Genomic DNA, 26727 nt, shown 5'->3' with positions numbered 1-26727 from the left:
CCCTAACCCTAACCCTACCCTAACCCTACCCTAACCCTAACCCTAACCCTACCCTAACCCTAACCCTAACCCTAACCCTAACCCTAACCCTAACCCTACCCTACCCTACCCTAACCCTAACCCTAACCCTAACCCTACCCTATCCTAACCCTATCTTTATAATAGTACTAATAAGTAACTAGGGTATACTAAGTAGTAGTAAGATATATTAATTTATCGGCTCTAATATTAATCTAAAACTCTTTCGTTAGAATACTTCTTACTTCTCTAAAAATATAGATAGTTCTTTAGACTAATAAGGGTGCGAAATCCTCTTTATTTTCTTCTTTATTTTTAGGCGGGAAATAATTATCTTAGAGGTTAGCTATTTATAAAGTTATATCTACGATATTAACTACGGTTAATATCTACTATACTATTAAACTTCTTTAAAAAGTAATATAATTTATATAACGGATTAAACGGATTAAAATTAAATAAAAGATATTAACTACGGTTAATATAACGCTACTAGAAAGTATAAAAAGTCTAGCGTTTATCTAATCTAATATAATTTTAAATTCGTTCGTTATTATCTTTTAGCGGTCTATCGCCGCTTATAACTATTCTTTTTATCTACTCGTAGGTATATATAACGTATTAGTTCTATTCTATATCTAAGTTATCGGTATTATACTAAACTTCTAGTAGTATCGCCTAGGCTTCTATAAAGGCTACGAGTCGTTATTAATAGCTAAGTAGAATATTTCTTCGTCGCTTTAAAGCCGCGTCTAGTACTAAATCGTAGTTATAGATAAGTAGATACTTATCTCTATCTTTACTATTCGTAATAACTATAACTCTCTAGTAGTACTATATCTAGTTCTACTAGTTAGTAGCTATCGTACTTTCTACTATCGTCGTAAATAGTCCGAGCTATATTCGTTTACTATACTTCTTTTCTTTCTAGAACTTAGTAAATATACTTATCTCGTTTACGTTAAGTAGATAGGGGGTCTAGTTTACGCGGTTTATTTCGATATAAAATACGACTAGTCTTCTATAGACGAATAGACTATCTAGATAGCCTTCGAATTATTCTAGAAATACGTAGAATTCTAGGATAGAGGCTTTTAAATCGATAGATTCTAAAATAAGATAGAGAAACGTATTTTCGTCGTAAGTCGTTTATAGACTTTACGACCGGTCTTCTTATAATAAAATACTATTCTTTAAGCCTTCGTATAGTATTTTAAAGAATAGAAAACTAATTAAAGTTCTAGAGTAACGAAGTAGATAAAGATTAGTATATTTTTTATACGGTTAGTAGTACGCCGCGTATTCGCTTAAGAACCTCGTATTACGCTTATTTTCGCGTAGAGGCTAGCGTTACGTTTTTCGCGTAAGGGCTAGCGTTACGCTTTTCTAGATAGACTTCTAGTACGCCGCGTACTATATAAAGAACTAGCGTTACGCTTTTCGCGTAAGGGCTAGCGTTACGCTTTTCTAAGTAGGCTTTTAGTACGCCGTATATTACGTAAGAGCTAGCGTTACGCTTTTTTAGATAGACTTTTAGTACGCCGCGTACTACGTAAAGAGTTAGCGTTACGCTTTTTTAGATAGGCTTCTAGTACGCCGCGTACTACGTAAAGGGCTAGCGTTACGCTTTTCGCGTAAGGGCTAGCGTTACGCTTTTCTAGATAGACTTTTAGTACGCCGCGTATTACGTAAAGAGCTAGCGTTACGCTTTTCTAGATAGGCTTCTAGTACGCCGCGTACTACGTAAGAGCTAATATTACGCTTTTCTAGATAGGCTTTTAGTACGCCGCTTTTCGCGTAAGGACTAGCGTTACGCTTTTTAAGATAGGCTTTTAGTACGCTACGTATTACGTAAAGAGCTAGCGTTACGCTTTTTAAGATAGACTTTCGGTACGCTACGTATTACGTAAAGGGCGAGCGTTACGCTTTTCTAAATAGGCTTTCGGTACGCCGCGTACTACGTAAAGAGCTAGCGTTACGCTTTACTAAATACGCTTTAGGCTTTAGTACGCTACGTACTTACGCTTACTTCTACTAAGCTTTACGTAAGAGTTACGCTTAATATTAACTATAGTTAATATTCTAGTAGAGTATTATAAAGAATCGATAAACGAAATATTCGAAAATTTTAGTATTCGAAAATTTTAGTATTCTAAAATTTTCGCTAAGTTCTACGGTTTCGGCCCCTACGCCCCTCTAAATCTAAATAACTTAGACTTATAATATACGATACTCGCGAACCGGGATTATTATTAAGAAGGCGGTTTCTAGAGTCGGTATAACGGAAGTATTTAACGCGAAAGAGTAATAACTTTATAAAATCTTCTAAAAAGTAGTTTACGTATTAATATAGACTAAGTTAGATCTTCTTCTTATTCTTTAGATCGGAGGTATCGCGGTTAGCGTACTACTAAATTATTTCTAGCTAACTTTAGAATAAGAGTATATTAATAGACGCGGGTATAGGTATTACTTCGTAATAATCTTTATAGCTAATAATCTTAATATTAAGTAGCTTAAGGGCGAAGTAGCGCTCTTCGAAAATAACGCGAACGTTAATATAAACGTTTAACCGTCTATATTTACTATAGAAGAATCGGCTATAAATTCTACTATAATAGTAGTAGTATATATAGGCTATCTATCTAGGCGGATAGTAAGTTTTATTAAATTATATAGTCTCGTAACCCCCTTCTTACTTAAGAATATAGTAGGCGTAGTTTCTAGAGCGCCTATCCGCTAATAGAAAGTTACGAACGGGCTTACTATTAAAATTAAGATTAAAAGATAGAGGGTAACTACTATAGCCGTTAGAGAAAAAAAGAAACTCTACGGATATAGACGCCCGTTAAGAATAATAGTCTATCTAGATACGTATATCGTTTCGACTAACGTATAAATTATATTAATCTAGATTAGGCCCTTCGTGCGTTTAAAGCGATAACGACGAGAGTTTATTAGTAGTATTAAATACGTTAGAATTTACGCCGCTTAAGTCGACGTCTATATCGTTAGTAAATAGACTAGTTTTTATAGGCGATAGTAGGCTCTACGTTAATATTTCTAGTACTAGCGACGGCGATTAGCGTTAAGAGTATAGATATATACTAGGCGAAAACCTATATAAAAAGCGAATAAGTCGAACCTCTAGCTCGTAATAATAGTAATAGGCGCGGGTAGTACTATTTAAAAGTAGAAAAGAAGAAAGATTAGAAGAAGCGAGTTTTATTAATTAATAGATATTAGAGGGGGGATAAGAGAATAAGTAGATTTAAAAAAGATAGTAAGAGAGAAAGCTAACGCGGCGAAAGAATACTAGAATATAGATTTTATTAGAGAAGTAGAGAGGGGTAGTAGTATAAAAAGATAGATTTTATTTATTAATAAGATAACGGCTTTAAAGAGCTTCTATTCTATTATCTTTCTAGTAATACGCCGGCGGCTAGTAGTAGAAAAGACGCGGCTTAGCCTAGTAGTCGTATAACGTAAGCGTAGTATAGTAAGATATAAATAATAATATACTAATAACTTTAGAGTCTATCTTTTAGGCGAATAGAGCGGGCTACGATCGATTAAAGTAGAGTAGAATATAAGATTAATAATTTTAAATAGCGATAGAAACCGACTAGATATAATATCGTATTTAGATAATAGAAGAACTATTATTTTAGTAATACGTAGGTCGGCGTCGGCTAGCCTAAATCGCTAACGTATTAATTAATAAAACTTATACTAGAAAGCTATATATATAATAGAATAGAGAAGAAAATAGAGTAGTAATAGACGCGTCCTCTACGCTAGAGCTAGAGGTAAGAAGAGTTCTCTCGTATCTAGATTTTATCGTCTTCTAATAAAAGAATTTTTTAGTATCGTTTTTTTTAGATCTTATTATTTCTTTAGAAGGGCGGGCCGGGGCCGGCGGCGGAGCCGAGAATAGAAGTAGAATCTATTAATTAATAATATCTATATATATTAACCCGTAATTTTAAGCCCGTTTCGATAAGCGTATACGCGTCTACGATAATATATAACTAAGAGAAATTTAGTACGCCCTTAATAGTAAGTAGTATTTAGAAATAGAAAAAATATAGATATTTAAAAAACGGTTAACTCGTACGGTCGATTTTAAGTTTAGCGGGGATTAGAGATCTAAATACCTATTCTATAGTATTAGAGTAAAATCTTAATAAGTCTTTATATTTTATAAGCTTATATAACTTTAATATTTATTATTATAGTTATTTTTATATTCTTTAATATCGTTCGCCGGCGAAGAAATAGTCTAGAAGAATATATAGACGTTAATATTATAATATCTTTTATATTATTCTCGCTACTAGTTAATATATATCGCGACTATTACTCCGCTTATTAAGACCGCTTTTTCTCGATCTTAGACTTCTCTTCTCGGCTAGACGCGGTCGAAGCTATAGAGATAGTAAGAATAATAAATACGTACTTAAACTATATTATTATACTTCGTTTATAAGATGTTGGAAAATACTTTATAGTAACCTCCTTAGATTGCTGTCGATGGCCGATATAGTAGGAAACGGGACGGCCTCGTGTGCTATAGATGCGAAGCGCCGGAATCCCGCTTAGCGTTGACCTCTAAATGCTCGTAGATTGCCGTAGCCAGTCGGCCAACCGTCCCCAAGCCGGTCGGGTTGTAATGCTTACCAGTAGGTACGGCTGGTCGTTGCAGCAGTCGGTACACTGGATCGCGCCCACCATCGGCTTTGGTCCCGGATTTTATCAACAGTCGACGCACTCCCTCTCTTAAACCCGAGGCCGAAGCAGCTTACTCACCATCTTTGCCACAGGCGCGGCAGACCCCCAACTTCTTCAGGATGACCCGATGTCGGTTGTGCTGTCTGCTGTCCAAGAGGACATAGTGGATGACCCGAAACCGAGCTTGCTGACTGGTGTCCGAAAAAGGAACAAGGGATTGCGGTGGTGTCGTGGACATGGTTAACTGAGCCCCATTCCAGGATCCAACTTGTCAGATCTGGAAAGTACCTATCACGCTAATTAGACATGCGCATGCGTCGTTGGCTATAACATCCTTGTCGTGTATTGCGTGTGCTGTTCCATTTTGGGATCGAAAGCTGCCGAGAATCGGAGCAGTTTCATTCTACCCCTGCTCTGATCAGCCTATTGGCGATTTTATCTCAACCGACGGATCAAAAATGGAAGACAAGCTGAACATGGGACTGTTGCTTATCGCAAAGAGGTCGCGCAGAAAGACCGAACTCTTGATCATCACGGAAACCTCGTGTATTGATCTGGGCAGTTAGGTAATGTCGCAAGTTGTTGCTGCCCGTCTTGCTTACTTCTTGAGCGAGCCTATCCCATCTTCAAGCCCTTCTTACACTATGTTGGAGTCAGACACCAGCGGCCTATCGAATACTTCCTCTGCTTCTTCCTGCTGATAAGATATGTGGGCCGAAGCATCTATTGAGATTGGAACCCCCACATCTGAAATGGCCCCCACTCGGTGACATACGAAGCCGCGCACAACCAGGAACAATATACACGTGGGGCATTGGGCTGGAAGGTTGCCCTAGCGTACTTGTTCGGGACGTGAAGAATCCTCAGCGACCATTCGAGATTATCGTGTCTGACAGTCAGCCACAACCGGGCTAAGCAATGCCACTACGCCCCACCCGAGCAGGATCGTAACCCTGTGAGTAAGCACAGCAGGATTACAAGGGCGGTAACCCCCAGCGCAGTATGGACTCGAGACCAACACCACATTCCAGCATGTTTTGCCTCGAACTGTATGCTGAGCTGCAGCTTGAGCGGTTCCGCGTCATCCGGCTGACGCTCTCCACCACCACCATGAGATGGCTCGATGGATTTCATACCCCACACAGGAGGATAGTATTTGCTCGAAACCAACACCACATACACCACGTTGAGGGAATTTTTGCCAGAGTCGAATGCCAGGCTGCAGCTTGAGCGGTCCCGCATCAACCGGGCGACGCTCTCCATCATCCGGCTGACGCACTCCACCACCGTTAGGTAGCTCATTGGATTCCCAGACCCCACACAGTCGGGCGGTTGAACGGGTATAAGATGCTTCCTTCTGCCTTCGAACTTAACATCAAACTCATCAGCTCAGACACGGTTCACTCAGCTTCTTCAAATACCACTCAAACCAAAACATCAACTACCTTTCACCATGCGTTTCTCTCTCTCCATCATTACCCTCTTCCTCGCCTCTGCCCTTGCAGCTCCGGCAAGCGAAGCACCGGAGGCGTCGGGCCTTCTGCAGGCAAGGTGCATCGCCAACGGCGGTAAGTCCACGCTTTGCGGTCTTTTCTCGTACATCTACTGACGGAAATTGTGAACCAGTTGAATGCATCAACGACGTCAACAGCTGCTGCAGCAACCTTTGTGCAATGGACAAGACACTGGGAACTTACACATGCCAGTAAGGTGAGTGTTTCTCCGCCACATCTGAACGTTGAGAGACTGGACTGACAAAGGGATCAGGGCATGAGCCAAATACATGGCTAAGACCTCGAAAGGCGAGCCCAGAAGCTTCTGAAATCTTTTTCCTTGGCCCTGGACGATGGATTGAGTACACGCTCTGTTCTCGACAGGGCGATTGGTACTTGGAATGGTTGAAACGACTTTCTTTACAGCGACGCCGGCTTGCTTAGATATTATCGCAATCGATTTGAAGTTTTTCCTTGAGCATTACGGACTCTCACAGATTTGAGTCGTGACCGTTGCTGCATATATCCCGCGGTGGCGCAGCATCGGGTGTGACGTGGAAGTGGAGCGTCGAAATCTCAGCCCCAGCACCGCCACCCAGCTACGAGGGAGCGGTGAGTTGTCGTTTACAAATACGAAGACCCTACAGCTCTACAAGCCCTTATACTCTACACTCCTTTCGATCTAATATTTGTCTTTATCGCTGCTAATGACCACACCTCCGTCTGCAACTGGCTTCCGTCATGAACCGCTTGACTATGCGGACCACAGGATCCGGTTGGTCAAGGTCCTCCCACGACAATGGGGAAGACCCATAAGATGTCAGATGCAAGTGGAAAAGCTCGAGTCGTCCGTCTACATCTGTCTTTCCTACGAATGGGGCAATTCCAGCGGTACCAAGCCAGCTATCAAGATCAACGGCAAGCCTTTCACAGTCCGATAAAACCTTTAGAACTTTTTGGATGTTGCGCAGCGGCAGTACCCTGGTCGTGATTTCTGGATCGATGCCCTCTGCTTATGCTACGAAGCCGGTTTGGCTAATATAGCGAACTTTTACCGTATTAGTTTACTCACTTTCCCTTTACAATCGAAAACGTTTATCGAAGGTATTGCAACTAGCTAAGTTTATAGTGCTAGTATCTGCCAGCTCAAGAGTTAAAGCGTTAATACAGCAAGCGTTGCATGAGTATTTTATTAGTAGAGTGATGTAGAGCAAGTTTAAACCGAACCAGAAGTATGTTAAAATAACCCTGAAAGAAGAACCTATTGCGAACTAAATCTCTGACGAATATCTTAAAGACTCACCACCGTAGGTACATGATTGCACTACAATTTGCCCAAATTCATATCCCAGGTTACCCGTGAAACAAAAAGTCATTCGAGCTCTGGCTTGACCAGCGATGCAGCGATTCCTGGGTCCCCATTGAGTGGATCTCCACCATATCACATACATAGAATCACCATGTACATTCGGAGTTGAAGTCGATGGAACCTATCCAGGAAGCTCAACGGGATAGGAGCTCTCGGCGTCCATCTCATAAACGCCGGTGGATGAGGTGGCGTCGTTGTATATATGATCCCCGATGAGCTCTGGCATGATAGGCGGATACGGTTCGATTGGCGGGGTTTGCTGCGTTCCTGGAGGCTGCGAGTTTGCAATTGTACCGGTCATCGGAGACCTTGACCGGTGGACAAGGCCGCGAAGCGCGCCTCGTAGATATGCAGTACCAGAAGCTAGCGTTCCAGTGTTTTGAGGCGCTGCCGCCACGGTATACTGAGTAGGAGGCGCGCCGTATTTCAGAGTGTGCGCCATTGCCAGAAGGTCCTCCTGCGATGCATAACCAAGGGGATTCGTAGACTGAGCGTAGCCCGTGACTGACGCGGTCCGGTGGATGTCGCCTGTTGGTGGTGTCCATTTTCTCTGTGGCCGATCACCAAATTGCGACACCCACCGATTCCGCCTCGAGCTTGTAACTGCGAGGTTCCTGCGTGAATCTGGTAGAAACATACTGTTAGTCCTAGGCTTCGCGTGTCTTTGCCTTGACTTACTGGTCCGGTTCTCCAAAGACTCCTCAAAAAGTATCCGGGGAAAGCCACTGATTGGGAAGGCGTCGCTCTGGTTGAAACAGAGTTGTATCTCCGTCGGCGCAAATGTATTAGACAGCTGAAGCTGCACACTCCTCCGAGGCATGCGGAATTCGTAGAAGACCACCATCGTCTTGATCATGTCCTCGGATATTGGTATCTTCTGCGCTGTGGTGATGTCTGATCCTTTTTCGTAAATGAAAAAAAAGGGCAACTGGCCGTACGACGGAGTCCAGGATCTGATCAGCTTGCCAAGTTCGCCCACCTCTGGGGAGTCTTTTGGCAGACGGCAACAAATGGATCCTGAAGCGGTAAGCATAGCTCTTGGATTAGATGAGTAAGCATACCTTTCACGATCTTGTCATCTGAGATGGGTTCTTGCACTTCGAAGAAGAAGCTCGTAGCCACAAGGCGCATGGCAAGGCGCCGAAGAATGTCCTCATACCTTGGATTCTGTAGTTTATTTTGGACACGAGTCTGCAGACTCTTCATTTCACCGATGTCATCAAGCTGAGGTAGATCAGCAACTTCTGGGTTGATGCGCACAAATCGAGAGGACTCGCAAGTTTTGGGCAATCCGTTAATGTAGGCTTCCCAAGTTTTCTCGCAGTCCAAGGACGAGTCGATGATGTCTTTAGCAATTTTGATGAGACTTTTACCGTAGGAGAAGATGCCTCGCCGCGATTGTTGAGGCGTCATAAGATGGTCGGAGTTGACTTGTCGATCGCGCAACGAAGCACCAGTCCCGAGGGAAACAACAACATCCGGGAATTCAGAGGGTTGCTCAGGCCAAATCAAGTTGTTTTCCCGTTGGGCGATTGCTATAGGGTTGTTGTGGTATAGTGCGCCGTCGAGGTACACTTGTCTCGAGGGCTCGTGGTTGAATGACTTGAAGAAACGGGGTGCTGCAGAAGTGGCTCTCCCACTGCCGACTCTTGTCAGTCATAGTAAAAAGTACTCCAGATTCGGTACTTACGCTTCCCAAAGCTTGAGCTCTGACGCAAGTGTCTCGGCTCTCTGGAACTGATATGGCACTGGATGGCTTAGCCGCAGTCTTGATGGTAAAGTGGGCTCCTTACGTTTCTCTGAACACGCACGATTGTAATTTGAAAGCACAATCGGTGTCCCTGTTGCTGCTGAGGCCGTCGTAATGGCAACTCTGACCCTGTACGGTTTGATTCCGCTTCGGCCACCAAAGAGATACTCATCGTCCCCAAACGCATCCATCAGGGCTTTCTCGAGTGGCGACGTCTCATAGAGGGATTGGTTGTAGCTGTTGATGAAAAAGCCTACGATGGGCAAATCTCCACCGGCTCGCCGCGTGAAGGCCTGGTTGCAAAGCCTCTCAAAGTGCTCCAAGCATTCGGTAACCGACCAAGCCTTCCCCACAAGTCCAAGCGCAATGAGTCCTCCGGTACTGTTTCATTTCAGTTACTTAATAAATTTTGTACAATGCCCTGACGTACCTTGTGCCAACTATGAGATCAAAGAAGCTCTGGATTGGAAGCTTCCCGCCCATGGCGCGCTCTATTGCGAGAAGAACTTCAAGCTCAACAATGCCGCGCATTCCACCACTGCAAAAAAGTCAATGAATGGCTACTAAGCGAAAGCGAATACTAGTCACTTACCCATCCAGCGTCAGAATGCGAACTCCTGCACCCTTTGGCTTGAGGGGAATCTTGTAATGACACTCGTTGGCTTCCGGGGGGCAGATTGGACAACGAGGAACTGTAAGCTCATTCACCGACGACGACCCAAATACTTGAGCACAAGACGTGCAGATGATATGCCCGCACGGTAGGGCGTGCTCCGGCAGCTCGAAGAGACAGCAGAAGCAAGCGGTATGGCTGCTGAACAGGGAATTCCCGCGGTCTCGTGAGCAACGCGCAACGAAGTTTGCCAGAACAGTGTTTTGGTGAACGTCAGCAGCCACAATATCTTCCGGTTCTCCGTCACGGACCCGTTCGCATAGAACAGCGTGCAGGTCTTTCAGGTTGAAATATACGTTCCTCTCGAACTCCTCGCGATGCGTGGTATAGGAAAAATGTGACTGGTAGATGCCCACGGCCAACACCTTACCATTTTTGCTTTGGTGCCCTTTTGCGTGGCCGCTTCTTACATTGACGCATCTGGAAGTGGTTCCGGGCTTGACGAATTCGCACGGCCAGTGGCTATTGCAGAAGTTCTCGAGAGCCGCGTCGAGATGGTCTAGGTAATGTGGGAACATCGAATCAATAGAGCCTCAAAAGCACGTAAGCAGATGTATGTACTTTGGATAAAAGTCACCTTACCTTTGTTTTTGTTCCGAGCGATGTCGAACATGATGCATGAAGCCACCATGTAGCTGAGCTCTTGGAAGATCGTCCTTGCGTCCACTTCGTCCTTCCACGCTTCCATGAGGCTGATAGCGAGCTTGAGAACATTTCCGCCAAAATCCAGTGGTATTGGGCTGTTGGCAAGTGACGCCTGGACGAAGTCGAATGGTTGGTCCAAGGTCCGTGCAAAGTGATCACAAGCGCAGTCGAGATAAGATTGCAATTCCTCAACATCGAACAACATCCGCAGATCAGCTCTGCTGTCTCTTGCTGAATTGCAAGCTTCACGGATGCTGTTGTACAATGTCTCTGCTTGCTGCTGGATGAGCTTCGGTCTGCCTTCGGCTGGGATGCGGATGATCTGGCCAATGTCAACCATTGAAAGCAGTAACAGAGCCCAGGGGTTAAACTCACGATTACAGAGCTATAAAAAGAACGCATCAACTGCTCGACGGTCTCGATCTGGCAGTTCCTCTCTCTCCAGATCTGCGCTTGCTTTTTAAACACTCTGTTCTGGTTGACGGTGCGGGATAAAGACTCAAGAATCTTTTCGGTCGTGATTTCCGGATTCCATAGAGATGGATCGATGTCATTGCCACAAGCGTTCAGGACAATAACAGCATGAGGTAAGACTGGTTGATTGGACGACATCTCGAGCGCTGCCGCTGCCCATTCAATCAGTCTTTCAAAGACGCTTTCCACGACACTGCCTATTGTTAGAATTCCATTTGCAGCGGAAAGGAGACCTTACCGGGGGTTGCGTAGAACAAAAACTACAACATCAGAGAAGGTGTATAGAAGTCGTGGGTAGAGATTCGTCACTGCAAACTCTCTGCTTCTTGAGCGTGCATTGTCAGCCCATGATATATCTCTCTCGGAGATCAGTCTTCCTTTACGACTAAGGCGATCAGATGAATCGGATCCCCTTGGGCTGGTTTTTCTCCGCTTCTTCTTGAACACAGCGCCCAAAGGCTCTCGGGTGCCTCCAGTCAGGCCTTCACAGTCGGCGAATAAGACGGGCGCATCGGTTTCTGCTGTGCGGGGCTCGATGTAAAGGTGCACGTCCTCTGAAGTTGGCACGTCAACACCCGAGGCCCCTACAACAGGGGTTGCGTAGTTCTCCCAAGCTTCTGTATTGAGGTCAATAAGGAGCTTGATCAGGGTGCTCTTGCCCGCGCCCGTCTCCCCGACAAATGAGACCAAACTTGGGGTTCGATTGTCCCGAGTGGCCGCTGCAGCGGATCCAGCACTGAACGGCCCCGCTGTGGTATCCTCAGTCAGCTCCATCAGTTCAGTGAAGCGGCCATAGTCCTGGAAGAGCGGCGGTCCGTCATCAGGCCGCGAAATACCAAACCATGCTGTCTCTGCATCCTGGAAGTGCAATCTCTCTCTGGTATACTCATCAGTGGGCGGTTCCAGAACTTGCTGCACTTTTTGTGCGACAGAAGCCGAAGTCTTTTCATGAGGAATCCCACCGGGCCCGAGCTTTCGCCGCCTGTGTGGGAGTTGTCGGTCCCAGCACTCCGCGCAATAAACAAGATCACACACGTTGCAGAAGCTAACAGCCTCGCTCGTAGAGCCGCAATCCTGGCACTCTTCTGTATATCTTTGGTCGGGGGGCTGCAGACTCAGGCCCAGCTGCTCGGTGGCAAATGGCTGATAGATTGTGCTGGAAGGGCCATCGATCAGGTCAAGAAGGCTAGGCTGTGGCTGTAACTCGCGCGGAGTTCGATCTCTGCAATGCCTCTGTGTTAGTGGTAGCTGATGTATCAATGCGCTTTGGCTACGTACGGGTGAGTACAGGCGGCTGAGGAGCCTGTGCCATCCAGGTCGATGAGACGATCGTCCAGTCGGTGCAAGTCTCTGTACGGATCGCATGGTGTTCTGACAGATAAAGACGGAGATCGCGCTGGTCTCTTTGACACTTGCCGTGAAGGTGAATTGCGGGCCGCCAAGGAATCGCTGCGGCCTCTTATGGACTGCGACATGCTTTGCTCAAGAGGTGAGAAAATTGAGACTGAACGGTGAGACAGTCACACCGATTTCTGAGCAGTCTATGGCTTAATAAGAGAGCTGGATTATTCTTCAGCCTTGTCGTCGGTTCAGAAGGCGCCTGTTCAGGCGGCAATCCGCATCGTTCAGCTCCGGCTTGGCTGGCATACAGCAGGGTTGTAAGCAGCCGATAGCTTGCGTGAGATTGCCCTTTCTCCACGGACGGATAAGCCTCTGGCCTATCACATCACCTCTCAGCATTCGTAATCGCCACACCATTATCTAGCTGCACGACTCTATGCGGGCTGACTACTTGATCTCTTGCGTTACGCGTCCTCGTGCTGCTAGCGCGTGGGCTCTTTGGCAAACACCTGCACTATCTTTCTACGATGCATTATCACTTGTCGGAATCGCTTTCTACCTTCAAGCACCCCAGAGATCAACAACTGCCCTGACCAGGACACATTCCATTATTTTACAAGGTGTAGTTACCAGTCGTAAACGTTCTTGTGTAAAGCCCCAAATGAAATCCGCCTGGCTTAATATAAACTGAGCTGACAAGATCACTCCCACTTCGACCAGTGTAGTACTTGAAAAGGAAATGAGGCTGAACGATGTCGCCGAGATTCTGGGTGCTGTGAGCCTACTCCTTTCCATTATTTGAGGGGTAATTACGTACAACCACATGCATGCGAGCGTACGTAGCGGCCGAGGCGCTGTCTTTACTAACGCTGCGGAACTGTGTCATGTATCCACCTGCCTGAAATAGCAACTATGGTATATGGCCTAGCCTTGTAGGAGTAGCCAGGAGTGTGCCGCTTGTAGAAAGACCGCGAGGCTGAAGGATCTAGGATGGCATGCGGGCGGGCGGGTCATCCAACCTATCTTTCCAAATGCAGTTCGTACTGTATGTAAGCTTACGCTGTGCAGCGACTGGCCCGGCCATGTTGAACAAATATGGCGCACCGGGTCGCACAAACATGCGAAGCAGGTGAGTGGCGGCTAAGGTATACATCTAATTAGATCAAACTGAATCTACCCCGGTGGATGCTTCAACTGCCAACAGAGAACACATACAGTACAATCAATGATAAAAAGTAGTAATTACCACCCATCTATTCCCTACTATGAAATCAGAGGAAATAAAAAGAAACACGAAGATAAAGATATACAGGAACCTTGGGGACTCTTTCTTCGCCACGCTACCACACCAGCGATTGTGAGTAACGCCACCAGTGCGGGAAGGGAATGAATAGCGGGCGCTGCTTTCTTTGCGAGAGTTTCGTCATCCCATGGCACGGTGTGGTCTCTCTGATGCGGCACCCTCCACCTGTCGCCTTTCAACGTGACAGCACCGACACCGCTTTTGAACGAGACGTCCGCAATCTTCGACTTTTCCATGCGTGGGAGCAAGTACTGAGTGCAAAATTCGGTCCCGAGAGCAAATACTGTACTCTTCTGTCCGCCGACTGGTAAAAGAGTACGTCGTAATCTTTGCAGTAATCCAGGCAGGATCTACCGTACCATGCAAGCCTGGACGCCGAGCTTGCCTTGAATTTGTTATCCGAGGGACCAGTTTTCCATAGGCCATCGGCGTCGTTTTCCGCGAAAAGCTCTCTGATTGCGCCTCCGTTGTCGAGGTAGAAGAAGTGGAAGTTTCGGGTCTGCCAGGTTAGCAGAGAGCATAAGTTATAAAGGGCTTGCATTCCTACCGTGTTTGACAGCAAACATACTCCTCCAGCGAGGGGAGTTCCATGCTTGACGTCCAAGTTGATGCCTGGGTCTTGCTGCCTCTCCGGGGAACTCACAGCTGACATTACCCAGGACTTGGACGATGAATTCCAAGCGGACTGGTAGAGTACTCCATCCGTCTTTTGGAAGAGAAGGCGGCGATGCTCAGTTCCATCATTGTCTGTATAGTTGAAGCTCACCAGGGAGGTGGATGGAAGCAGCTGAGGTGGCATGGACGGCTGCTGTGCTGGTTTCCGGGTGCCAATCGTCTTGGTCCGAGAACCAAGAACTCCTCCAATAACAGCACCAACTGCCACAGCTAGGAAAGCGATGGTTCCAAGGATCAGCCAGAGCCTTTTTCGCCTCGTCTTTCCGTCGCGTTTTTCCCGTGTCACTTCGGGGAGCTCTCTGTTGAGTGCTTCGGGTGCGGACGTGTCAATAACCTGAGGGTAGCATATCTCTGCGACCTCGGGGAAATCAGAGGCAACGACTTGGGGGAGACCATTGTCTGGTTGAATCTGAGAGCAGCTCGAGATGTTCTCTGCTTCAGCGATTGATGTTGCTGGAGGTATGAGTGGGCGGTTATCGGTAGCCTCCATGATTGAACATGGGTGGGGAAAGGGGCCTTGGTGGTGTCTCCAGGATCCGAGGGCTGACCTGGCTCACCTGATGAGTAGGAAAGAAGTATAATGAGATAATGTCTAAAACCAGGGTTCGAAACACCTTTATGGAGACAGGTCTGGCCCGAGTGGTTGCATTCCTCAGTCTGGGCGAAACCCTGCCCAGCCTTGCGCAGTAAATGCGCAACCACATCATAGCCAGGATCAGCCAGGTAGTATCCTCTCCCTTGCTGTCCTGTCGTATTCTTATCCTCCTCTGTAACACATCTACGACCCCATCGAATAGTCGCTCAGGTTTCATTGTGCAACGGCCAGGCCCAAGGGCGCTCCCTGGCTTTGTGAGATTCACACATCAAGGCACTACACCGAATCTCTTGTTTCCAGTATTTGATCGCTCGACCTATCCAAGGCCAAACAGGAGCGTTCTTTAGCTCCTAATTCACGTGCATATCACAGGCTACATACGTTGTCGTTGGCTGGCCCCCGAAGCAGCGAAACCATCTCTTTTCCCACTATGACGACATAGAGTCATACTGAAACGTTCGTAATTAAGCTCTACAGCGACGTGTCCTATTATTATGTGGTGACCACCCTTCTTGCGGCGTACCGGTATCTTAACAGTTCAATCATGGTACATGTAGACGGGCAAGCACTAGTAGTTCAGTAGGTCTTGGAGCTTACGTGCGCGATATCAGGAGCTGTAGTCTTCGCTAAAGACGGACGGCCAGGGCCGTGAAGTACCTCGTGAGAAAGTCAGGAGGCTGCATGAACAGAAAAGCACTACGCCATCAAAACACTACAGCAGGTTGAGCCACTACGTCATCATCACGGCTTGTGAGCAGTAACAATGTGACGGCTCGGAAAAGAAATGGAAACTTAGCCGGCGGCTCGAATACCAAGTAATACGAAGAAGACCCACAGCTAAATTAAGCTTTGTATGCTACGCAGTCGGAAAGGCGACCTGGATGCCGAGTTTCCGTTGATTTTGGCCCCCATCCGAGCTGTGAGGAACGTGCTTCGATTGGCCCCCAAGCCCGCAAAGGAGGTCGCTCCGTTTGCCGGCATCCGGTTCCGGTGGGCCAACGGGAGAGATGGACTCCCACAGTGCCTTGCATGTCTGCACGTTATGGCGATGCATGTCATACGGCCGGCCCACTGCAGGGTGTCGCCCAGAAAGACTCCCAGCGATGCATGCTGTCCGCCGCTACAAAGACATTAGACAACGAACAAGGCGAGCCGCCGGCGTCGCAACTGTTCACGTTGGAACCCACTCTACACGAGAAGGAACGGGAGGATCTTTTTCTCCAACTGGGCTAAAGCGGGTCGCGGGATTCCCCCAAAGGCGCACCCCGTGGGCTCGATCTGGAGCCCCAGCAGGCGCACGGAGCAGATGCGCATCGATCCTCCTTGAGCCTCGCCCGCTCCCATGCATCCAAGCTCCTCATTGGTTCAGAAAACCTCCCGCGCCTTGAGGCTCCAACACATCCATCCGGGTCTCTCATTGGCCCGCGAAAACTCCAACACATTGAGGCCTCTGCGCACCGGACAATGGTCTCGGTGTTTTCCTTGAGCAGAAGGAGGCTTGCACATCACCAACTGCCTTGGATTCCCCTTTGACGGTAGACGGAAACCAGCTGCCAGCATCCATGAGAGCAGACCGGAATACTTAAGGAGTGCCTGTCCTGCCCTCTGTAGCTCATCAAACAAACAAACACTCACCTTCCAACCCACGAAACCAACCCAAACCAAAGCAAAATGGTCAACATCATCAACTCCCTCCTCCTTGGCGCCGGCCTGTTCCAGCTCGCCTACGCCGCCGAAGGCACCGTCACATTCTTCCGCGGTCGCGACTGCTCCGGTGATGAGATGTGGACGGGCCACACGGGCTCCGGGACGGACAACCGGGTCAACGGCGGGGACTTGCACGAAGCGCTCTCCTTCTCCTACTCGGGATTCTTCCGACTGAACATCTGGGACGGGGACGCGTTCGGGACATCGAAGCAGTGCGCCTACTGCAGCAACGGCCACGCCGACCATTCCGGCGGTGGTTGCGTGAACGTAAGTCTACGAAAGAAGCCATTGCGATTGCCGAGTGCGTGCGTACTGACGGGTCCATCAGATCGAGACGGGGTACGGGCCGAACGAGGTTTTCATGAACAAGCAGGACAACAGCCCGTCGGATTTGCCGTGCCGGAACTTCTTGCAGCGCTGCCCGTTCCCGGTCCCGCCGGGTAACGGCCTGGAGAAGCAGTCTTAGTTTTTTCCCGCTTAACGTTTTGGATGTGTTGGTATCTCTTGGGTAGAGGGGAGTCACGTTTTCGTCTCCAAGCCTCGCGGCTTCAATATACTTAATTGGAACCCGCTTTCTGATAACAGTGTCAGTGAGAACTCAGCTGTGCCGTAGATATGGGACTCAAGTGAAGCCGAACGTGAAGTTTTCAACAAAATCGTCATCATGATCAGCGTTAGTGGATAGCAGGCATGGTGTAGTGGCTCACCTCAACAGCAGGTAGTAGGTCACTCTTGTCCTGCATAGGGTCATGAATGATATAAGCTAACGCGTGTTCGGATAGGATCAAGGTACCCCGCCTTGCAAGCTGCTTCCTCGATTCCGTACCATTTTCTTCATAGAGCTGTCCGCCGAAATTCACGCGAGTCTTCCCCAGATGCGCCGCCTGCGATCTCCAATAATGGTCAAAAGGTCTCTGTGAACGCTGTCTGAGACGAATCCTACGGGTGGGGAAAGTTAATGGGCCAGCATAGGGTCACAACAGCTGACGACACGTTCCCGTCACCCCCGCAAGAGGAGCAGAGTGCGGGGTTGAGGCTTCCCGATAAGCGTTTCTGGGGCGGCACGCTCCAACTCGCGCTGAGATTGCTTGCCAAATACCCTCAAGCGCAGAAGCATCATCATAATAAAGCATCTCATTCAACTAAAAGCAGAGGGCCGCAGAACCTCTCAACTCCCGACCTCCAAACCCCCAGGGGGGCGGGCGAACCGACTTCTCCTTCCCTCTCTACTTCCCCTGCCCCACCACATTCCCCGACTCCTGCTCCACGCCCTCGGCGCCACTCAGCCAAGACACGCGATCCTTGACAAACTGCTCCACCGTCGGCTTCAGCTTCGTCTCGTGCAGCGCGAAATCATCCACGGTGCCAATACGCATGACGCTGAGATTGGGGAAGCCGGAGCTCTTGCGATACATGAGGGTCCCACACGTCTTGCAGAAATAGTTCGTCATCGTGTTCCCGGAAGCGATGGTCTTGGACTGGCCCCAGCTGGAGAGCTTGTCTTGGCCGCGGACGTGCGTCAGGTAGGCGTCGTCGATGCAGAAGTTGGAAGCGAACATGGAGGCGGTGACTTTGCGGCAGTCGCTGCAGTTGCAGAGGAAGGAGTTGACGAGGGCGGGGCCTTGGGTGGGCTGGAGCGGGGCGGTGGTGAGCGAAATGGTCGGAGGAGGAACGAGGACGTGGGCGATCGGAGACTTACGAATTTCAGCTGCACGGCGCTGCAGAAGCAGGTCGCGGTCGCTTCTTCGTCGTTGGACCAGCCGTCGTTGGCGAAGGGAAAGTAAGACTTGGTCTTGTCGGCGGTCACTACGGGCGATCCTTACACGATATATCGTGTAAATTTACACGATATATCGTGTATTTTACACTGTCGTTTCGCTGTGTCTTAGCGTGTATTTTACACTCCAGCAATTGTAAAATACACGATATATCGTGTAAAATACACGATATTTATAGTTAACTACACGATATATCGTGTGTTCTACAATAGCTAGTCGTGTGAAATACACGATATATCGTATGAAATACACGTAAAGACACAGCGAAACGATAGTATTTCATACGGTATATCGTGTATTTTACACGGTATATCGTGTATTTTATACGGTATATCGTGTAGTTTACACGATATATGCTATATTCTATATATATATTCGTGTATTTACTTAATTTTAACGGGTGCTATATAGGAAAAAGACGCCTATACGCCTAAACGCCTAAACGCCGAGATAGCTAGAGGTTAGCTACTATTTTTATTGCGGTTTCTAACCCGTCCCACTAACTGTAACGGTAGATCTATTACGATATATTAGCTCTATAGTGTTAACTAGATAGCCTGGTAGGTACCCACGTTACTATATTATATTAATGTTTTCCACCGTATTCTATATACTAACTACTATATGAGTCTCGCGGTTAGGGTTCCTATTCGATCGATCGGTCTCGTAAATAACGCTAATAAGACACCGGAGGTTACGAACGTTTATAAAGAACCGAGAGCCGTAGGTGTTTAGATAGGTAATATAGCTAGTATTATCCTTCTCGTTAAGCTCTAGGCCCGTAACTATTTAGACGTATATATACTCGCTATCTTACTTATCTAGGCCTCGCACGGTTAGATAGAAGTATATCGTATATACTTCTATCCGACTACTTCCGTTACTATACGCGGCGTAACTATCGTTGCGTCGATTGTTGGGGTTGCGTAGTTTAAGAGAAGCCTTTAAGCCGAATATATTGCCCTCGCGCGGCTGGCAGCGCCGGTAGTACTAGATATAGCGCACCGTATTCTCTCTAAAGCGAGTAACTAGCTTCGTCTTCCGGATTATATGCTACTCGAAAGAATAGGCGTTAAGTAGGCGGGGGTAGTATTACTATAATAGAACGATTGTTAGTGTATTAATCGGGAGTCGTATATAGTATAGGTGCTCCCTACGCATTAACGCATTAGCCACGCTACTACCTATATAAGACTTTAAGCTTACTAAGGACGTAACGAGGCCGTAGATCCGCTCTATTAGAAACGCCTAGGTATAGCATGCCGGCCTATAATCGCGTACGTAGACGGGTAGATAAAGAATCGAGTGGAAGTTAATAATATACACGCGAAGGGTGTTTAGATCTTCGGAGTTATAGTAGATCCGTTCGTACTCGCGTATAAAGTTAATATATATTAACGTAAGAAGTAGTATATCCTTATACTCGATCTCGCGCTTAGTAGTAATGACGTATAACGTCCTAAGGGTGTAGAGGTTTATATAAGCCTCTACGGATAGATATTTATATAGGAGTGAAAGACCCTAGTATCGTAAGAAGCTATCCTATTTAGAAGCCTTAAAAGACTTATAGCGCGTTATTAGATCGCGGGGGGTGGCCCCTAGGGCCGTAGGTATATCCTTCTTCGCGTAGGCGAAGATTTAAGCGAAGCTAAGCTTCGCGGAGCTTCGTAGAACGTAACTCGACGTATCGCCTAGAAACTTATTACCTATCTAGAGGGCAAAGAGCCCGTGCATAACGTTATATAGGATATAATATATAAGGTCGACCGGGAAGCTACGAGGGAAGTATAGGAACTTAAGCTCTAGGAGGATACTCTTTCGCGTAACGCCTATTATATAGAAGATATTAGTTTCTAGATATTTAAGTGCGTTATGGGATAGGAAGTAAATATTACCGTTAGGAATATATGTATCCCTGCCTTAGCGTTACTCCGTAGAAAATATTATCTACTATTAACATCGTCTGCGCGTAGCCGCTATCTACGGTGTCCTTAATATCTCGTCGTAAATACCGGCGTACGCGCTACCTTAGATCACCCTTATAGGGGAGGTAGTATATCGACTTACGACCGACGGTAACGGTATTAAAGGAGGTCCTTAAATACGTTCTATATAGTGCTTTAGTATTACCTAGACGCTTTATACCTATCGCATTCGTAATAGCCGGGCCGTCGCCGGTTACGAGGACGATATAAGCGTAAAGAATAAACTACCTATCTACGTCTAAATCTTATACTAGAATACTATTGCCGAGGACCTTAAGTTCCTAAATAAGTGGTAGGAGGTAGCTATCGAGATTCTTATATTTCTTCGGGCCGGGTATTACTAGGGACACGAGTTCGTTTCCTTATTTATAGCGCTCTACCGGGGGGAGGTTAAGGTTAAATAGAATAACGGGGGTAGACTTATAACCGTATCGTTCTAATATTAGCTAAATACTATCTAGCGAGAGTTATAGTCTAATATCCATAATATCTTTAAATAGGTTGAGTTCCTCGCGAAGGAACTCTTTAAATACTTAACCGTCCTAAAAGTTACGTAACTTACTATAGCTATCTAGGGTCGTAAGGCTCGTATAGTAGTCTTTTATAATAGCTGCATACCGCGAACTATATAAAAGACGTAGACGATATATAAGAGAAATATATATATACGCTCGACGAGTCCTCTAAGGACGACTATCTACTAACTAAGTATACCGGAGCTTATTATAGTATCTATACGCCCGATCGTTCTTATAGGCACTAGTGTACGCTATATAGGAGTTAATATAGTAGTCGATTAACCGCTCCTCTATATTAGTATACTTACGCAGCTAGCTGGATGCGTAGCGAACGCTCGGAAGCCTTACTCCGTAGTAGAAGAAAAGAAGGTCGCGTAGATCGTTATATTTTACGCGGCTAACGCCAGTGGCCCAGCTAGCTATATCTACTATAATTATAAGCCGGGGATCTAGTACCGTTTTATTAGTATTATAAATAGGTATCTCTAAACACGTCTTATTATATTTACTTTATTGTGCGTCCGCGAGGTTCTAGATTTATACCGCTATAGTATCTTCTATATTAAGCTCCTCGTCGCTACTCGATATATTACTAGCGATCTTAATAGTATCTAACGTCCTATCGATATTATCGTCTTTATAATTAGACACCCGGTCGGGTTCTTTAATAACTATGTTATCGTTAAAGTCGACATCGTCGAGTGCAGCTAGCAGCGGTAGAGTTTTACGAACGACGCTTCCTCTAGTAGTAAAACTCTCGTTAATAGGGGGCGTATTGGCGCGTGCGAAGTATTAGTAGCGATAGCGCTCCTTACGGCGCTAGATAGTTCTTCTAGACGGCTGGCTAGAAGCGTTGCTTATAATAATAATAGGTAGTATTAGCGGTCCGGAGTTCCGCGGAGCTATAAGGCGACGAAGATTAGAGTCTAGACGGTAGTAGGTGTTTAGTAGTAGTTCTAGTAGTCTAGAGCTCCGCGGAGTTACGAGGCGACGAAGATTAGAGTCTAGGCGGTAGGTATTAGTAGTAGTTTTAGTAGTCTAGAGCTCCGCGGAACTGCGAGGCGACGAAATAAGGTACCTATATTAAGCCTAGCGATAAGATAGAGCGGTAAACCTCTCTACGTATATAAAAACTTTATATAGGGGAGTTAACGGATATTCTAGGTATATAATAGGTTATATCCGGGTGTTTATACTTAGGCAGGTGGTGTGATAGATTGGCGAGGAAAAAGTAACTATATTCTAGCTATCGTTAACACGGCTCCCCTATAAGGGGCTTATATATAACTACGGTAATATATTATAATGCTACTATAACCTTATCGCCTCGTTATCTCGATATCGCCGCTATATCTCTTGTCTAGTTTCGCCGACCTAACTTTAAGCCGGTCCCTCCGGGAGGGAAGATAGAAGCGAAAAAGATACTACTAGATAATAAGCATCTTCGTTAACGGATTAAGGAGTTTAGACTTAAAAATCTAAAGGAAAAATGGCTAGAGTTAATTGGCTCGGCACGGTTTTTATATAAGTAACACGCTCTATAAAGGCTAGATCGCGATACGCTATTATTATAGTCTAGACAATCTACTAAGATTCGAATTAAGATAGTTAACCTTCTTCTAGCGGATACACGCTTTCCGGACTTAAAGCGCTTTAAGTATAGGTAGGCGGCCGACGCCGTACTAGATTCCGCTTATACCTCTATAAGCTCTAACTCTTCGCGCCGTAGAAGGGTAGGCTAGTAAGCACGTTAGACTAACACGTTAGACGCCGACTATAACGATAGCGACGAGGATATCTATATACGATAAGTAGTATAAGAGACTACCGAAGATTACGTATCTACTCTAGCTCTTTCCGAATAAGCGGAAGCATCTACGGAGCGCGTAGAGTTATCTATAATACTATAAATAGATGCCGCGGAGGCTACCGCGGAGGCTACCGCGGAGGCTACCGCGGAGGCTATTACGGAGGTAGCTCCCGCGAGGAAGTCTACTACGAAGAAGGGTGCCGCGAAGAAGGATACCGCGAAGAAGGGTGCCGCGAAGAAGGGTGCTACGAAGAAGAGTACTACGAAGAAGGATACTACGAAGAAGGATGCTACGAAGAAGGGTGCTACGAAGAAGGGTGCTACGAAGGATGCCGCGAAGGAGGATACTATAACGTAGAAGTAGCTAAATACCCCCGTAGAGCCCGCTATAACGTCGCGCGCGCGTACCCTAGCGCGTAAGATTCGAGAAAACACCTAGATTATAGAGGAGACCGAGGGAAGGAAGTACGATCGAAAGCGTAAGCGTAAGGCCAGTCGGGTAAGTAAAGAATAGTAGGCGGAATCTAGGGAGCGGTATAATAAGCGGCGTACGGAGGAAGAGAAGAACGATAGCGACGAGAGTATATTTTAACGTAATAGCGAAGATAATAATAGTAGCGAAGATGATAATAGTAGCGAGTAGACGAGGCGTTATTATATAAGGGCGAGCGATATACGTAGCTAGGTTATTATAGTTAGGAGTTAGCTAAATAGATTTTAGGGTTATAGAGCTTTATAGAGCGCCAGGCGTAATCGTATAAAGAGTTAAGTAGTTTCTAGGGCTGCGGAGTTCCGCGGAGCGATAGGCGCGTCGTAATTCGAAGATTTATATATAGTATATTCTTAGGGCTAGAGCTTCGTAGAGGGGTGGGCGCGATCGTAATATCGAAGATTATATCTAGTATACCGTTTCTAGGGCTGCGGAGTTCCGCGGAGCGATAGGCGCGTCGTAATATCGAAGATTATATATACCTAGTATACCGTTTCTAGGGCTGCGGAGTTCCGCGGAGCGATAGGCGCGTCGTAATATCGAAGATATATATCCGGCCTTTAGTCGCGTAGCTGGTTTCCGGCATCTAGTTGGCTTAGGGCGTTTGGCTTACTTACGGTGCCTGCTCCGGAGCTTAAGCCGGTTTAGTCGTTATAGCGCTTAGTAGGGTAGTAGTAGCCTACGTATAGCTATAAAAGTAAGCTTACTATATAGGCTTAGAGTAAATATAGGAAGAATACCTTCGGCTAGGGGTAGTACTACCATCGCGCGCCATATTATCGTTAAAGCCGATATCCTTATTAGAGGTAGTATTAGTATTTATATTTTTAGGGCTATAGAGCTTCGCGGAGGAGTAGGCGCGGTCGTAATATCGAAGAGTTAAACGGATTTTAGGGCTGCGGAGTTCCGCGAAGCGACGTAGAGCGATAGGCGCGGCCGTAGAGCGATAGGCGCGGCCGTAGAGCGATAGGCGCGGCCGTAGAGCGATAGGCGCGATCGTTATTAAAGAGTTAGATTGTTTCTAGGGCTGCGGAGTTCCGCGGAGCGACGTAGAGCGATAGATGCGGCCGTAGAGCGATGGGCGCGGCCGTAGAGCGATGGGCGTAATCGTTATTAAAGAGTTAGATTAATTTTAGGGCTGCGGAGTTCCGCGGAGCCTTTATATTATTTATTATTATTTATATAGCGCTCCGCGAAACTACTTCGTAATATAAAACCCAATCTACTAACTCTTTAATATTGCGACTACGCCTATCGCTTCGCGGAGTTCCGTAGCCCTAAAAACGGTATACTAGGTATAATCTTCGATCTTATAACCGCGTCTATCGCTCTAAGCCGCTCCGCGGAACTCCGCAGGCCTAGAAACGGTATACTAGGTGTAATCTTCGACCTTACGACGCGCCTACCCCTCCGTAAAGCTCTATAGCCTTAAGAACCTACTAGGTGTAACCTTCGATATTACGACCGCGCCTATCGCTCTAAGCCGCTCCGCGGCGCTCCGCGGAACTCCGTAGGCCTAAAAACGATGCACTAGGTATAATCTTCGATATATTACGACCGCGTCTACCCCTCCGTAAAGCTCTATAGCCCTAAGAATCTACTATATATAAATCTTCGATATTGCGACGCGTCTATCGCTCCGCGGAACTCCGTAAGATGAAATATAACGATAAGTTCTTAAGCTATCTATATATCTTTATCTAGTTCGATACCGCTTACACCTATATTAGAGGGTATATAAGCTATACCTCTCGTCTATCTTCTCTTCTTCCTCTTCGTTATATAATCACGTCCGTTCTCGCCGATAGAAGATAAGTATGCTATAGTGCACCCCGCACCTAGTGTCTAAGCTATAGACGCTGGGCGGGGTGGCGCCCGAGGAGGTCCTTACGTGTCCTATTAAATAGAGCTTTTAAGGAGGTATATAATCCTTACTTTTCTTCTTTTCCTTCTTTCTCTTCGTTATATAATTAGGTCCGTCCTCGCCGATGGAAGATAAGTATGCTATAGTACACCCCGTATCTAGTATCTAAGCTGTAGACGCCGGGCGGGGCGGGGTAGCGCCTAAGGAGCTATATAATTCTTACTCCTCTTTCTTTCCTTCTTCTTCCTCTTCGTTATATAATTACGTCCGTCCTCGCCGATGGAAGATAAGTATATAGTGGTATTAGGGGTTACCCCGCATCTAGTGTCTAAGCTATAGACGCCGGGCGGGGCGGGGTGGCGCCTAAGGAGCCCTCGTATAGCGGAGGTGCACCCCGTTAGAGGAAGGGGGCGGTCTACTAATTAGTACGGCTATATCTAGTGCCCCGGAGCTCCGCGGAGCTATAGATTGATTTTACTACCCCTCGAAGTTCCGCGGCGCTTATAGCTATACTAATCCTCTATAACTACGATATAAACTTATCTACTCTTATACCTTACCTATTCTTATACCTTATCTATCCTTACACCTACGCGTAGCAGGTAAGTAAAACTATATAATACGAACTACGTGCTCCTGCCACCTTACGTAATCGCGCTAGTAGCTGGTAGTATATACCTATTCTCGTGTACTTATGCGCCGGCCGCTTCTACTCTATCGGGGGTCGCTTCTACCCTATCGGGGGTTGCTCCTATCCTCTTAGGTAGTATCGCGGGTTGCTTCTGCCTCTATAGACCTGCACGTGCCGGACTCTATAATACTAAATCTTGCCCTTTAAAAGCTCTTCTTCTCTTATCCTTCTTCTCTTCTTCTTCTTCTTCTTCTTTAGCTTGCCGCCGCCCCCTCTGCCGCCGTAAGCCTATACCCTCACCCCTACTACCCCCTACCCGCCGCCGTAATATTTAATAACGAGACTAATACCTGGCAAGAGCTTAAAGAAGCTTTCGATAAACTTTCTTTACTTACTCCTCTTTTACTTTACACGCCGCGCGTTTAACGTACTCTACGTACTCTAAGAGCTTAGCGTCTTCTATAACGTCCGCCTACGCTATCTAGTAGGCCGAATACGGCTTTTAGTAATATAAACGTTAGTAGCGTAACTCGCCGCGGCGCTACTTTAACTACCTCTTTATAAGTCTAACCTTACCTCACCTCACCTTACCTTACTAATAATAAAATAGTATGGCTTCCTCCGGCGATATATTTAATATACCTTTACGCTCGCCGTCGCCCGCGCTTCGCCGTCGTACTATTCTATAGCCGCAGCCTTAGCCTACGCCTACCTTAGATCTTCGTCGTCCAACAACTCGCAATAAGCGGAATTTTTGGTATTATTCGTAGGATGAGTGGGATAAGCGGTTAAGGTCGGACAAGAAGGTTAATAAGGACTATATAAGGGCGTACGCGTACGCTGGCCTTATTATAGAGACTAAGTAGGGTATTAAGTA

General features: G+C 46.5%; 5 protein-coding genes across 5 annotated transcripts; 2 read left to right on the top strand and 3 right to left on the bottom strand.

The window, feature by feature from the left end:
- Positions 1-6202: 6202 nt before the first annotated feature.
- Positions 6203-6458, top strand: BKCO1_4800074 (uncharacterized protein; the record flags this gene model as incomplete). Its single annotated transcript, XM_020276517.1, has 2 exons — positions 6203-6317; positions 6376-6458. 2 exons carry the CDS (start codon positions 6203-6205, stop codon positions 6456-6458), a joined length of 198 nt encoding a protein of 65 aa, XP_020127693.1.
- Positions 6459-7732: 1274 nt separating this feature from the next.
- On the bottom strand, positions 7733-12628 carry BKCO1_4800073 (lysophospholipase-like protein; the record flags this gene model as incomplete). The annotated part of the gene is made up of 11 exons (XM_020276516.1): positions 7733-8235; positions 8290-8628; positions 8673-9250; positions 9302-9359; positions 9423-9742; positions 9792-9899; positions 9954-10566; positions 10617-11001; positions 11055-11346; positions 11392-12375; positions 12432-12628. 11 exons carry the CDS (start codon positions 12626-12628, stop codon positions 7733-7735), a joined length of 4377 nt encoding a protein of 1458 aa, XP_020127706.1.
- Positions 12629-13667: 1039 nt separating this feature from the next.
- On the bottom strand, positions 13668-14962 carry BKCO1_4800072 (uncharacterized protein; the record flags this gene model as incomplete). Its single annotated transcript, XM_020276515.1, has 5 exons — positions 13668-13688; positions 13741-13754; positions 13805-14101; positions 14152-14296; positions 14366-14962. The coding sequence occupies 5 exons, from the start codon at positions 14960-14962 to the stop codon at positions 13668-13670; spliced, it is 1074 nt and encodes a 357-aa protein (XP_020127705.1).
- A 1776-nt stretch (positions 14963-16738) lies between these two features.
- Positions 16739-17240, top strand: BKCO1_4800071 (uncharacterized protein; the record flags this gene model as incomplete). Its single annotated transcript, XM_020276514.1, has 2 exons — positions 16739-17041; positions 17103-17240. The coding sequence occupies 2 exons, from the start codon at positions 16739-16741 to the stop codon at positions 17238-17240; spliced, it is 441 nt and encodes a 146-aa protein (XP_020127695.1).
- A 760-nt stretch (positions 17241-18000) lies between these two features.
- BKCO1_4800070 (glutathione-dependent formaldehyde-activating gfa protein) lies at positions 18001-18333 on the bottom strand (the record flags this gene model as incomplete). The annotated part of the gene is made up of 1 exon (XM_020276513.1): positions 18001-18333. The coding sequence occupies one exon, from the start codon at positions 18331-18333 to the stop codon at positions 18001-18003; it is 333 nt and encodes a 110-aa protein (XP_020127694.1).
- Between the last annotated feature and the right edge of the window lie 8394 nt (positions 18334-26727).

This window comes from Diplodia corticola (genome assembly GCF_001883845.1).
Source record: "Diplodia corticola strain CBS 112549 chromosome Unknown scaffold48, whole genome shotgun sequence".
Taxonomy (NCBI): Eukaryota; Fungi; Ascomycota; class Dothideomycetes; order Botryosphaeriales; family Botryosphaeriaceae; genus Diplodia; species Diplodia corticola.
The sequence above is the reverse complement of the archived record's forward strand: the minus strand, read 5'-3'. Positions and strand labels throughout refer to the sequence as shown.